The sequence below is a fragment of the Mobula hypostoma genome, chromosome 3, assembly GCF_963921235.1.
Source record: "Mobula hypostoma chromosome 3, sMobHyp1.1, whole genome shotgun sequence".
Classification (NCBI taxonomy): Eukaryota; Metazoa; Chordata; class Chondrichthyes; order Myliobatiformes; family Myliobatidae; genus Mobula; species Mobula hypostoma.
Genome location: NC_086099.1, coordinates 69,201,879 through 69,215,956, shown reverse-complemented (window position 1 = coordinate 69,215,956; position 14,078 = coordinate 69,201,879). Strand labels below are relative to the sequence as shown.

Below are 14,078 nucleotides of genomic sequence, written 5' to 3'. Positions count from 1 at the left end.
GACATTTGAGGTCGTAGCTCATCCGCCTTCTCCGTCATAAGTTCAGTTACTGAACCTGCCGGATCTGCTGTTGGCCTTTGCTCGTATCCTGAGCAGGAACCCTTGCAGGTGCTACCGTTCCAGGTCAGAGTGGCCCTGGGAGCAATGAATGACTAAGGGGTAACTTCACTTTCCCCAAAGCTCTGAAAGTCCCCAATCAGAGCCTCATCACCAGATGCAGTTTAGAGTCACACCCAGGACTGTATTGGCTACCAGGGTTGTAAAATTCAACATGGAAATGAACTCTCAGATGACAGACGACATGAGGAGGAGTAAAGCCACAAGGACTCTCATTCCTGCCCCACCATTTGGTATGATTGTTGTTGTTCCTGTTCGTGCCTTATGACGCATCAGGCGACATCTTTGCTGTTTTGGCAGCATTTGACCGTTTTTTACAAGGCCGAGTTGCTATCTTGATGCTCAACCCAGCATGGATGGAAAACTTGAAATGAAAGGAGCCAGATTTGAACTCAGGACCATACGTTGTTGATGCCAGTACACCACTGGCTGGACAATTCAGTATGATTATCGCTGCTTTACAACTGGCCTCAACTCCTGTGCTATTTCTCCATATTCTTAATTCCTCAATCTTTCAAACATTTATCTGTTTCCACCTTAAATAGCTTTAACGATCTAGTCTCGAGGACTCTTGGGGGCAGTGAATTTCAGTAATATATTCCCTCTGAGATAAACAAATTCTATCTCCTGTTTTAAATGAATGGCACTTTGTTTTGCAGTAACTCTCCCACTTGTGAAACATCTCAGTGTCTATCCTGTCACGTCTCCTTCAATCTTCAATGTTTTTAAACTCCAGGGATTAAGAAGGAAAGCAGCATGTTATCTTTACTGCCAAAGGGCAAACATGCTGCTTTCCTTCTTAACTGCTTGCTAGCTAGAATGCCATAATCCCTCTGAACTTTGCTCACTTGTAGGTTCTATTTTAATAACCTGCCTTTTGTTTCCCCTTACTGAAGAACATGACTTCATACTTTTCCACATTAAATTCCATTTGCCAGATTTTCACCCACTCACTCTATCTATGTGTTTCTCAATGCATTCAAACAGGATACTTTCTATTGTACATCTATAAAAGGGTAAATGGGAACATGCTGAATTTCCTTAGTCTTCTGATAGTGAACAAACAGCTTATATATAAATAAAAAATAAGTCCATCTAAGTGTATTCCTCCAGCCCGAGAAGGGCACATTTAATTGAATTCCTTGTTTTCTACAGTATGTGATAGCCAGTTTTCAACCCAACGTTCGGAATAATGTCCTGTTTAAAAAAGTTTTCAAATGTGTGGAGCTGGAAAAAACCCCTCTAAATTTATGAATTTTTAAGCTAATATATTGGTGAGACATGAAGTTGCTGTCCTCTCTCTGTATGAAACATACTAAGCAGAAAAAAAGTTGTGTCTCATTCCTTCCAGTTTGATGAAATTGCTAATGCTGCATCAGTTCCCTAATTACTGTCGAATGACCCATCACATTGGAAATCTTTATTTATTCTTGATGATAAACACATGAATTTCACAGTTTTTGGGATGTTCTGAAACCAGGCAAGGCACTAAGCAAGTGCAAATCTTTCATATATTTTGTTTCTATATTTGCTGTCGGTGATATCATTTAGTAGAAAACTGTAAATTAACAATATGGATTTCCCACAAAGATTTGCCTTCTTTACATCTTATGATAGATGAACAATGTAAAACACGCTCATTCTTGGTGTATGGTGATTATAGAAGTCGTGTCGCAGAGGAGGTTGATTTCAAGCAATCTATTTTGGCTGCTTAGTACATTTTGTTCAAAATAGATGGCTTCGCTTTAAGACTGACCACATCCTACCAACAGTATGTATACGTGGCAATTTGGTGAAAACTTTCTTGGCCTCAAAATATCTTCCCAAAGTGTTCATATACAACAAGTTTTAAATTTTACTTCATAACCAGAATAGACTAGCATTAAAGTTACTATAAAATAAATGTAAATGTCGATTTTTATCTATGACTTGGGTGAGCAGTGGAAGAGTGGGTTAGTAAATCAGCAGATGACACGAAGGTTGGTGTTATGGATAGTGTGGAAGGTTGTCATACATTACAACCCAACATTAACAGGATGTAGAGCTGGGCTGAGAAGTGGCAGATGGAGTTCAATCAAGAAGTGTGAAGTGATTCACTTTGGACAGTCAAACGTGAAGGCAGAGTACAGAGTTAATGGCAGGATCCTTAGCTGTGTGGAAGAAGAGGAGGATCTTGGGGTCCAACTCCATTGAACCCTTAAAGTTACTGTGCAGGTTGATAGAGTGGTGAAGGAAGTATGGTGTGTTGGTCTTTATTACGAGGGGTGATTGATAAGTTTGTGGCCTAAGGTGGAAGGAGTCAATTTTAGAAAACCTAGCACATTTATTTTTCAACATAGTCCCCTCCTACATGTACACACTTAGTCCAGCGGTCATGGAGCATATGGATCCCTTCTTTGTAGAAGTGGTCCTCAGCAGGGGTGATTGATAAGTTCGTGGCTTAAGGTAGAAGGAGATGAGTTATTAACTTCAAACTTTCTGCATTTTCACTCAAAGAGTTGAACTGCATGTGCATGTAACAAGAGCGTCTTGGACCTCCAGGTGGTCCATAGCAGGGGCGATTGATAAGTTCGTGGCCTAAGGTAGAAGGAGATGAGTTATACCACTCTCGTTGTATGCACGTGCAGTTCAACTCTTTGAGTGAAAATGCAGAAAGTTTGAAGTTAATAACTCATCTCCTTCTACCTTAGGCCACAAACTTATCAATCACCCCAGCTGTGGACCACTTCTGGTGGTCCAAGACGCCGACCCCTGGAAAAAGTAAATGTGCTAGGTTTTCTAAAATGGACTCCTTCTACCTTAGACCATGAACTTATCAATCACCCCTCGTAGTTGAGTAATTGAATTCAAAAGCTGTAACGTAATGTGTACACCACACTTGGAGTATTGTGTTCAGTTCTAGTTGCCACATTACAAGAAGGATGTGGAAGCTTTAGAGAGGGTGCAGAGGATATTTACCAAGATGTTGCATGGATTAGAGAGCATGTGTTATGAGGAAAGGTTGAGCAAACTAGGGGTTTTCCCTTTGGAGTGAAGAAGCATGAGAGGTGACTTCATAGGGGTGTATAATATGATAAGAGGCATAGATAATCACTTTAAAATTATGCCCTGTCATATTAGTCATTTCCACCTTTTCCCAGGGCGGAGATGGCTATACAAGAGGGAATAATTTTAAAGTGGTTGGAGGGAAGTATGGGGAAATGTCAGAGGTAGGTTCTTTGCACAGGAAGTGCTGGGTGAATAAAAAGTTCAGCCTAGGGTAGAGGCAGATGGATTAGGAACATTTGAGAGACTCAGGAAGAAATATGGAGGGCTACGTGGGAGGAAAGTGTTGGATTGATTTTGAGTAGGTTAAAAGGTCGCCATGACACCGTGAACCAAAGGGCCTGCACTGTGCTGTACTAATCTATGTGTTGTGTTCGACGTATACATGACATCTTTCCCTACCCAAAATGCTTTCCAGCCACTGAAGCACTTTAAGTGCAATCACTGTTTATAATGTTAAACTCATTGTAGCAAGTTTCCTTATGTTGCAAAGTGTCAATAGTTAGATACGTTGCTTTTATTATTGAGAGTTTTAAGTATTTAAATTTGTTTTAGATTGTGTTTTTTTGGAACAGCAATATGCTTTCGAGTTGAACTGTATGTTTGCTCATTGAACATAAATTATTTATTATGTATCATTGTTAAATAGAGAGTCAGACACCAAGTAGCTGTCAAATGAAGATGATTCCACTACAGCATGCATAAACTTCCAAATCACTTGCCCATGCATCAAAGATTCAAAGTAGATTTAATATCCTAGTATGTATGCAGCATACAATCCTGATATTTGTCTTCCCACAGACAGCCACAAAACAAAGAAACACCCTGGAACCCGTTCAAAGAAAACATCAAACACCCAATGTGCAAAAAAAAGAACAAATTATGCAATTAGCAAAAAAATGAGCAACTAACACACAGAATATTGAACATCAAACCACAGAGGTCCCGAAACTGTCCAGGAATGTTCAGTTTGGTTCAGTTTAGGTCTGTGTTGTTAGTTGACTGCATGCCTCAGAGCCAGATCACACTGAGCAAAATTGCACAAGATAGCAATAACAAAAATGGAGTAACCGGAAACACATATAACATGAACTAGATGAACGGAGGTTTCGAGCAAAAGGTCTGCTGGAAGCACTCAGTGAGCCGAGCAGCATCTGTGGATGGAAAGGAATTGATTATGTTTCAGGTCGAGACCCTGCACCAAGATGGAGAGTGAAGGGAGAAGATCATTTGCATAAAGAGCCGGTTTTCAAGTCAGCATCCAAGCTGAATGTAATGCTTAGCCTGACTGCTTCATCCACCCATCATAACATCATAAAGTTATTTAAATTTTCTCCATTGTGAATATCACGGTTTAAATTCTTGGGGAAGTTTTAATCAACGCGGTCCATGGATCAAACTCTGTAGTTCACGTTATCATGTGCTTCTAGTTGCACCTCTTTTTGTTGTTGTTTTGGGTGACTTTGAATCAGGATGGCTTTCAGATAACGAACACTGAGCCGAACTGAATACGCCTAGGCGCTTTCGATTTTGTGTTTTTCCGCTCGTTTTTTTTTGTTGTTGTTGATTGAGCAATTTGTTTTTTTTCTGGCGCATCGGGGGAAGGGTTTGCTGTTTTTGTTTGAATGGGTTGTCTGTCTGTCTGTGGGGAAGACAAATCTCAGGGTTGTATAGTGCATACATACCTTGATAATAAATGTACTTTGAATCTTTGAATTTCCACCTCTTAGTAATTTTAGCACAATTTATATGTTTACACTGTGACTGTAATGAAAGCAGTCTTACTTGCTTCTGTTTTAATGATTGCATTGCAGTAGTTAAGAAGTTTGATTTAAATGAGCCAAGCAGCATGCTACAGAAGGGATTGAGGAAACTAACCTAATTTACGTTGATTTTAGACTACCTGCCCTTACATATCAATAAATTGGATTTATATACTGGTTTTAACAAACAAAACATCTTCCAGAGAGCTGATCAACAGATTTGACATTATGAGCATACAATGGTAGATCAGATGATCAAGATCATGTTTTAAAGAGTTGGTTTTCAAGATGGGAGCAGTGTTCAGCTGTATTGAATCTCTGCTCCAGACCCATCGTCGCTTATCTTCATCACCCCTCCCCGAACTGGTTCCATCCACCTACGAGCCACATACTTCACCACAGGCATCCCTCCCCTATCCGGTTCCGACTGCTCTTCATCTCTCCCGTAACCCTTATCACCATCCTTATCAGATACCAAACTTGTAGTCTTTTGTGTCCCATTTATTCCCTCAAGCCTCTGTCACCTTCCTTTCATCTGCTTTTCATTCCTTGTTTGCACTCACCTATCACACCTGCCTGCCTCTTTCTGCCCATCATTCCTCACGTCACCTCGGTCCACCTATCCCCTACTGGCCCTGGTCAGAAAGAGCCAAGTGGGGGTGGGAAGAGTGGGTGAAGGTGGAGACAGAGGCTAGAGGGAGATGATTGGGGACACAAAGGCTACAAGGGATGGAATCTGGTAAGTAAGGAAGGCGATAGTAGGAATAATAAAGAGAGAGGTGACGGGCAGATGGAACCGGCTGGAGTGGGGTCCGGTTGGAACCAGGAGGAGAAGGGAATGAAACAGGGTGATGGGTGGATGAAGCGGAAACTCAGTCAGGTTAAGCACTACACTCAGCTTGAGAACCTACTCTTTATACCAACTATCTTCTCCCTCACTCTCAGTCCTGGTGCAGGGTCTCAACCTGAAACATCAGCAATTCCAGTTGCTGCTCGACTCCCCAGTGCTTCCAGCAGACCTTTCACCCTAAATCTGGCAGTTTTTTAGGGATTGAAAGGTGTTGGTTAGGTAGATCAGCAAGTATAGGGGCTAGGGCTTTACTCTTTGGAGAGAAGGAGGATGAGAGGAGACATGATAGAAGTGTACAAGATAATAAGAGGAACAGATAGAGTGGATAGCCAGCGCCTCTTCCCCAGAGCACCACCACTCAATACAAGAGGACATGGCTTTAAGGTAAGGGGTGGGAAGTTCGAGGGGGATATTAGAGGAAGGTTTTTCACTCAGAGAGTGGTTGGTGCGTGGAGTGCACTGCCTGAGTCAGTGGTGGAGGCAGATACACTAGTGAAGTTTAAGAGACTACTAGACAGGTATATGGAGGAATTTAAGGTGGGGGGTTATATGGGAGGCAGGGTTTGAGGGTCAGCACAACATTGTGGGCTGAAGGGCCTGTAATGTACTGTACTATTCTATGTTCTATGTTCTATATGGACATTGGTGGTGGTATGAAAAACACTTGAGTGAAACCAACATGATAATAGGAATCGAGTGAAGAACTTATGGCTGGTATCAGTGGTTACGATAGAGGAACACAAAGAGAAACCAGTACGTGTGATGGAGTGGATGGATAAGAATGGAAGCGGGTAAATAAGCCCCCATCCAAATGGACAATTGGGAAGGTGAGGTAGAAGAGGCTCTGTGGTCAGCTCTGTCAAAGGCTACCAACTAATTGAGAAGGACCTGTCATATCACAAACCAGGTTGTACCTTTGATGCTATGATTCTTGGTGTTGTAACTATTTTGGTAGACCCCTTAAGGGACTTAAAAATTGTGACGATGATTTAGAACAATAAATATGAAGACAGAAGCGAACGTACATTTAAGGTCTTGACTCAATGTCAACCTACACATCTTTACCACAGCTTGACCTGCTGAGTTCTTCTGGAGCATTCTGTTTTTGTTCATAACACTGAGTTGGACACACAGATGTGGTCCTGTGAATATCTCATGGGTTTATAAAGTGAATAGTACCATAAAGACCAAAACATTACAGACCTAGTCTGGAATGAATTAGATAGTGTTGGTGGGGGCAATATTACATGCATTTAAGAGTCTATTGCATGCTGGCTACATTAGGAAAATTATCTGATGTATTGATAACTATAGTTGCTTTCAGCAATGACTTGTGACATTAGACGAGGAATTTCTGATGATACTCTAGGTAAATAAAAGTGGTCCTAATTTTAGTTAATTTCAAAATCTAGTCACGTCCATGGCATTGGGAAGTGGTGGCCTTCAAGGAAAAATCTGAGACAAAATCCATGTCTTTGAGAGAGAGGAAAGAGGAATAAACAGTAAAGCAAATAAAAATCAAAACACAGGCTCTTCAGTGAAGGGAAGACATGAATTGATTGTGCTGACAAAATAAGAGAAAATATGTGTTTAATAATTTAGCTTCCTTAAATTTGGGAGAATTAAATGAATGAATTTGCAGTTTTATTTTTGTGAAACATTGTTCATGCATTACACTGAAGGCAACAGATTTGATGAGAATAATGTTTCTTTTTAATCCTGTGCATGATTTTCAAAGAAAGGTCATTAAATCATTCTAATATTTATTTCTGTTTGCTTTCAGGTAAATACTACATAGCAACAATGACAATGATCACTGCCTCGACTGCACTGACAATTTTCATCATGAATATCCATCACTGTGGGCCAGAAGCCAAGCCAGTTCCAAAATGGGCAAAGGTGGTCATACTGCAGTACATGTCAAAGATATTTTTTGTATATGACATTGGTGAAACTTGCACAACGATACAAAAGGAAGATGAAAAAAAGAACTGTAAAATGCAGTCGGATAACTCCAAAACAAATGTAAAACTTAAAAAAGAGAAAGAGTTAACAATAAAGGACCAACTTTCTAAAAATTACCAATGTAACAATACAATGCCGAAGGAAGATTCTGCACTGTCTGTGATACCAGTGCATCGATGTCCAGTTTGCAACCTCAAGGAAAGTAATGGACATTATGAAGGAAGCACAGGGAATAGTTGTGCCAGTGAAGAGGATCTGACCATGTCCTCTTGTTTCTGTTACTTACATAGAGGTAGGGTGGCAAGAAACATTGAATTTATAGCAAATTGTTTTAGAGAGCAAAAAGCAAACAATGCAAAATCTGCTGAGTGGAAGAAGGTGGCTAAAGTAATGGATCGTTTCTTCATGTGGATTTTCTTTATCATGGTATTCTTTATGAGTATTTTGATTGTTGGAAAGGCAACATGACTTTATGTTGATATGTGTTATACAATGTTTAATTGGTTTGTCAATTACAATTCCAGTAGTATTGTAGTTTCACATGTAGTGCTGATGAAATTTGGAAATTGAATAACCCTTTGACATTCATAAATTAATAGATTCATGAAATGTTAAGTTATTTCCCTGAATCTGAAGTTAGGGCATATAGAATTCATCTGCAAACACTGTCAGCTGTTAGGTTTTACAGGTTTCATTGTATGACCAGATTATTGAATCATGACATATACTGTGAGATCTACCGAACTTTGAGCTGAGTTCAGCAACACCTGCATCCTGCTACACAACTGAGTGTCTGATAAAGTTTGGTCATCAGTTAGTCCTGACGAAGGGTCTCGGCCTGAAACGTCGACTGCGCCTCTTCCTATAGATGCTGCTTGGCCTGCTGCGTTCACCAGCAACTTTGATGTGTGTTGCTTGAATTTCCAGCATCTGCAGAATTCCTGTTGTTTGGTCATCTTGTGTCATTTTCTCATGCTCCCCCCCCCCCCGCCACTTTTATGCAATCAGAGTGTCATGTAATTTTGTCCTCTAGTTCTGTAAAGATGGAGCTAGCAAGGGAAAGAAGTATGTATTTATGTATTCAGATAGGCCATATGTATAGTCTGTCAGATCAATTACTCATTCACTCTGCGCATTAAGTACCTGGTACAGAAGAATTTTTAATCCATTGCTTTTGTTAAACAGAAGTATTCCTTCATTTATTGGCATCTTTGTAACTAATATGGTTGCATTGTTATTTCTGTAAGTACTTTTACATTGAATTATTTAGGTGAGTGGTGCTTGGTCTGCAAAGATAGGTATGAAAATAGTCTTCTAGTCGTAGGAGAACGAGAGCTTGACTGGAGGTTGCCCCAATGAGTGCAGCAGAAAAGTTCAATACAGAAGCTGTTAAATAACTTAAGGAGAGCAGGAAAGGTGAATGTAAATGTTGTGTTTGACCCACATCATAGTAATACCTCAGTTCAAAGTACATATATTATTAAGGTATGTGTATGTTATACAACCTTGAGATTTGTCACCTTACAAAGAAACCTGAAAGAAACCATAAAAAGACCATCGAACACACACTGTGTGGGGAGAAAAGAAACCAAATCATGCAAGCAATTAAAGTAAGCAAATAGCATTCTGAATAAAAGTGAGCTCATGGACCTGAAGCCTGATGTGGCTCAGGCGGACCATGCATGCTTCGGCCTTAGTCCAGTGCAGGGTCTTGTAAACGTCACTCAGTCTGGAGCATTTACCCTACTTTAGCACCTGATCCAGCACGTAAATGTTTCTTTCAAGTACAACCATTCTCTCTTGTAAAGGAAAGTTAAAGTATAATTACAACAAAACTTATGGAGGAATCAAAACTGTTTAAAAGATCTTATGTCTTTAAGGTTAATGATCTTATTCAAATTTTGCTCATCCTAGCTGACCCCTAAGTTGACAATTCAGGTTTGGTGAGAGCAGAGGTAGAGAGAGCAGCAGTCTAAAAGCACTGCCACCTCAGCACCAGCGTGGTCCATGTTTCTGTCCTGTAGCTTGTAGGCACGGAGGTCTGGAACGTGGTGAACTGCGCGGTGCAGGTGGCCAGCAGTTTTGCATGTAATCACCAGTGAGCACAATCCAACTCTTTAAATCTGTGGTAGAGACAATGGCTTATGCTGAGGGGAGGAGGAAGGACTTTTATTCTGGGAGTCCACTGTTGTGATAGACATCTTGGAACTAGGAGCACAAGGTCTTAGATCTTATGCCTTTAGTGGTTACAGCAAAATACAGTACTTAATCACTGTATTATGAAATATTGGACTGTTAATATTTTAACAACATGAATGTGGTGATTAAAATGCTCTAAAATGGTGCCGATTATATTGAAAACATAACAGAAGATGCATTTCTGAGGTGGAACCAGGTGGATAACTGTGATGCCACTCAACTGAAGCAGCTGTTCTTGAACTCAGCATTTATCAGAACTTCCAGTTTGCAGAGAATACAACCAAAGTGAAACAAGTAAATAGAATAGTGACTCGTTGTACTGTTGAGGTTCTGCACCAGTTTTGCTTTCCCCTGTACAAACTTCCGTAAATGCAGGCATAGTGGGTCATATCGGATTTACTATCTCCAAGTCACCAGAAGTTAGAGAGTCAAATCCATTACTAATGAAAAAGGGGAAAAAATAAATGTTAATTTAAAATCAATGTGTATAAATAATGAAATGTGCTGTAAGCTGCTGTTCCATTTTCAATTGTCATGTTTGCAAAATTGGTAATATCATTTTAAAAATGAAGATGTTTGGCATTGATTTGCAATATATGTAAGTGCCAGAGCAAGTTCTTCGTGCACTAATGAGTAAAAGTAATTCTTATTTCATCCTTCACTTTACTTGAGTGCTCTAATTTGGAATGGTCATATAAACTTAATTGACATGTGGTGTTGCAATGAGGGGAGGAAGACTCTGAGTTGACTCTGAGTTGTATCAGAGCTGTTGGAAGTGAGGTCTCTATCATGTTAACCTTCAAATAAATCTTTGAAAATTCTTCAAAGAGCATTTATTATCCAGATCATTATTGTAAAAAATGTGCTGATTCACATTGTCAATGAGGTCAAGTTAAAAAGAAAAATGGTTTGGGTTGAACACTGGGAATTCTTTTGAGATTGGTTGGAAGTTAGAAAAAATATTACTGAGTGAAGTGTAACCAATTATAAATGTTTTCTACTGGCTGCGGTTGGCTCACCTGAAACCATTAGATGAAAAAGTTTTTTCTGAGTACTCTTCCCTCTTGACACCAATATTGTTTTATTGCATTCTGTGGCAGACGTTTCCAAGGAGCTCTTCCCTTATTTTAAGCCAAGAACATGCTCTGTTTCTGTAGCATCGGTATTAATACATTTCAGTGTAGGGCAATTTCTAAAGAAAATTTGACAACTTAATTTTTTAAGGTTAATGTTTCAAAATGCTAACATTAAACTGGAATTCAAAAGTAATCATTTGGTGTGGTGGAGTTGAGTGCAATTGTTTGGTAAAGGTTTTCTAAGTAATCACATCTTCAGAAGCTTATTTTCTTAATGCTCCCCTTGTATCTAAAATGTATAAAGGTATATAAACAGCATCTTTTAGTATTTTATTTTCTCTTTTCTAGTTAGTCAGTGCTTTTGCAGAGACACAAAGTAATGTTTGCCACTGGTAGTGGAAGAGGCTGCTATGAATATGATTACAGATTGGATCTCCATGGGCTGGAGTGAACATATTTGTCTTAAAACTGCAATTGTCCTTGGATGCTGCTTGAATGATTGAATCATCCCCAGACGTGGTCCTAATTACATCATAAGTTTGGACGTGCATGGTGAATGTTAAATCATGTTTCTCCTGTGAGTATCATTCTCAATTCTGCTGTTTAGTGGCCCACAGATTTTGTGAAATGTTCAATGTTTGGTCATTCGTGGTAACATAAGTGCAGGGAAATTGTTTTACTCGAATAATATCAAATGATGTATTGAATTTACAGTAACATTAAAAATCAGATACTATATTTAAAGTTCCCTGAGTAAGAGACAACATTAAATAAGTCAGCATGTGATGGTTTAGGAAAGTTGAAATTAGAATTATTCAAATGATGGCCAAGGAAAGAGTTGAAGTTTGACATAAGTTTGGCTGTTCCCAAACCCTGACGTGGTTAAAGCTAAAGCCCCAGGCCTACATATTTTCTATAATCTCCAAACACCAAACCCTGCTTAGCTCAGTACAGTGAGGTAGTTACAAATGTTTTAAGTATTTGTCGGTTCTTTGCATCAGCCCTCTGTTTTTCACAGTCGCTGTCATACTTTATTAATCCCAGGGGAAATTGGTTTTCGTTACAGTTGCACCATAAATAATAAATAGTAATAGAACCATAAATAGTTAAATAGTAATATGTAAATTATGCCAGTAAATTATGAAATAAGTCCATGACCAGCCTATCGTCTCAGAGTGCCTGACCCTCCAAGGGAGGAGTTGTAAAGTTTGATGGCCACAGGCAGGAATGAGTTCCTATGACGCTCTGTGCTGCATCTCGGTGGAATGAGTCTCTGGCTGAATGTACTCCTGTGCCCAACCAGTACATTATGTAGTGGATGGGAGACATTGACCAAGATGGCATGCAACTTAGACAGCATCCTCTTTTCAGACACCACCGTCAGAGAGTCCAGTTCCATCCCCACAACATCACTGGCCTTACGAATGAATTTGTTGATTCTGTTGGTGTCTGCTACCCTCAGCCTGCTGCCCCAGCACACAACAGCAAACATGATCGCACTGGCCACCACAGACTGGTAGAACATCCTCAGCATCGTCCGGCAGATGTTAAAGGACCTCAGTCTCCTCAGGAAATAGAGATGGCTCTGACCCTTCTTGTAGACAGCCCCAGTGTTCTTAGACCAGTCCAGTTTATTGTCAATTCTTTGGTTGCCTTGTGAAAAGTAGAAAATCCACCACCCATATTTTAGTTTTCACCTTTTCGTCCAGCAAAGAGCTAGAAAGAAAAGCAATATAAACAGCCCAACCTGTATGAGCAAATAAGCCAGTATCTGTCTACAGTGCAGATACCATTTGCACACACACATGCCAAGAAACATTGAGTCGTTGATGCACATTGCTGCACAGAAAATCTGATTATTAGGTTACAATGGTGGAGCCAATCAGTAAACATGAAGGAATTTGTCCATTATGACTCGTTTTTTTCATGGAAATTAATTATATATGTCCCGGTACCTTCTCCTGCCCCACAGACATTATTAGAAGCTCTGACTCAGTCTGAATCACAAGACATACGGTACCATGCATGTCAGCAGCTATTCTTCCATTTGTTGATCTTTAGCGGACTTGCAGTACGCATTTAATTGTGAGATGCTGACAGAGAAAGCAATGGCTAATGATACATATGAACTAGAAGCCGGCATTTTTTTTCTGTTGGTGCAAGACAGATGGTATCTTTGATAGCCACTGTTGCCATTTGCAAATTTACCTTGTTCAGCAGTTTGTGCATGTCTAACATCATCACCTGGGCTAGAATTTAGCTTCTTGGGTCACTGGGTTTGCAACATGTGAAGGATGCTTATCTCTGTCTCTGCAACCTTCGTAGTTGGTAAAGTTATTTGTAAACTGCACGGGTCTGCTGATAGCCGTTGGGCTGCAGGCTGTGAAGGACAGGGTGCGTCTGTTCCTGTTCTCCTATCCCTGCTGGTATTTATCCTGCTGTTTCGCATTCTGCTCTTTATCTGAGTTCCCAGGTAACGCAGGGTAAGTAGCATCAATTCTGCAATGAGAGATCAGAGACCTTTATCAGTGGTGATCCAATGTGGTAAAATATGAAGTTACCTCCCAGGTGTGTTAACCAAAACATTTCACAGAGGCAGTGAAGAAAGCAGCTGTGAGGGTGACTTGGTTATTGACAGACACTGCATTGCAACACACACAAAATGCTGACAGAACTCAGTCGGTCAGGCAGCATCTATAGAAATTAATACACAGTTGACACTTGGGGGCAACTGGAAAGACTGGAAACGAAGTGTCTTGGCCCGAAATAGCGACTGTTTATTCATTTCTATAGATACCGCCTGACCTGCTGAGTTCATCCAGCATTTCGTGTGTGTCGCTCTGGATTTCCAGCATCTGCAGAATCTCTCATGTTTATGATTACCTACATTGCACTTACTGTTTTTTCTTCATTTGAGAAGTTCCAGGAAACCTGTGAGCCTCCATTTTGATTGAGGGAGCTTGTACTGAGCTTGACACATACAAGTGAAATGTAGAACGTCAATGTGGCGCTGGCTTCTCAATCCATTGTCATTTTTACTGTTAAACCCCCCCCCCCCCGGCG

General features: G+C 40.1%; 1 protein-coding gene across 1 annotated transcript in view; it reads left to right on the top strand.

Annotated features, from left to right (window-relative positions):
* Positions 1-8,208, top strand: part of chrna9a (cholinergic receptor, nicotinic, alpha 9a) — a 38,632-nt gene extending 30,424 nt beyond the window's left edge. The window contains exons 5-6 of the mRNA XM_063042457.1: positions 7,559-7,895; positions 7,944-8,208. Coding sequence (XP_062898527.1) covers positions 7,559-7,895; positions 7,944-8,208 — 602 coding nt within the window. The remainder of the gene's footprint in view (positions 1-7,558; positions 7,896-7,943) is intronic.
* Positions 8,209-14,078: the final 5,870 nt, after the last annotated feature.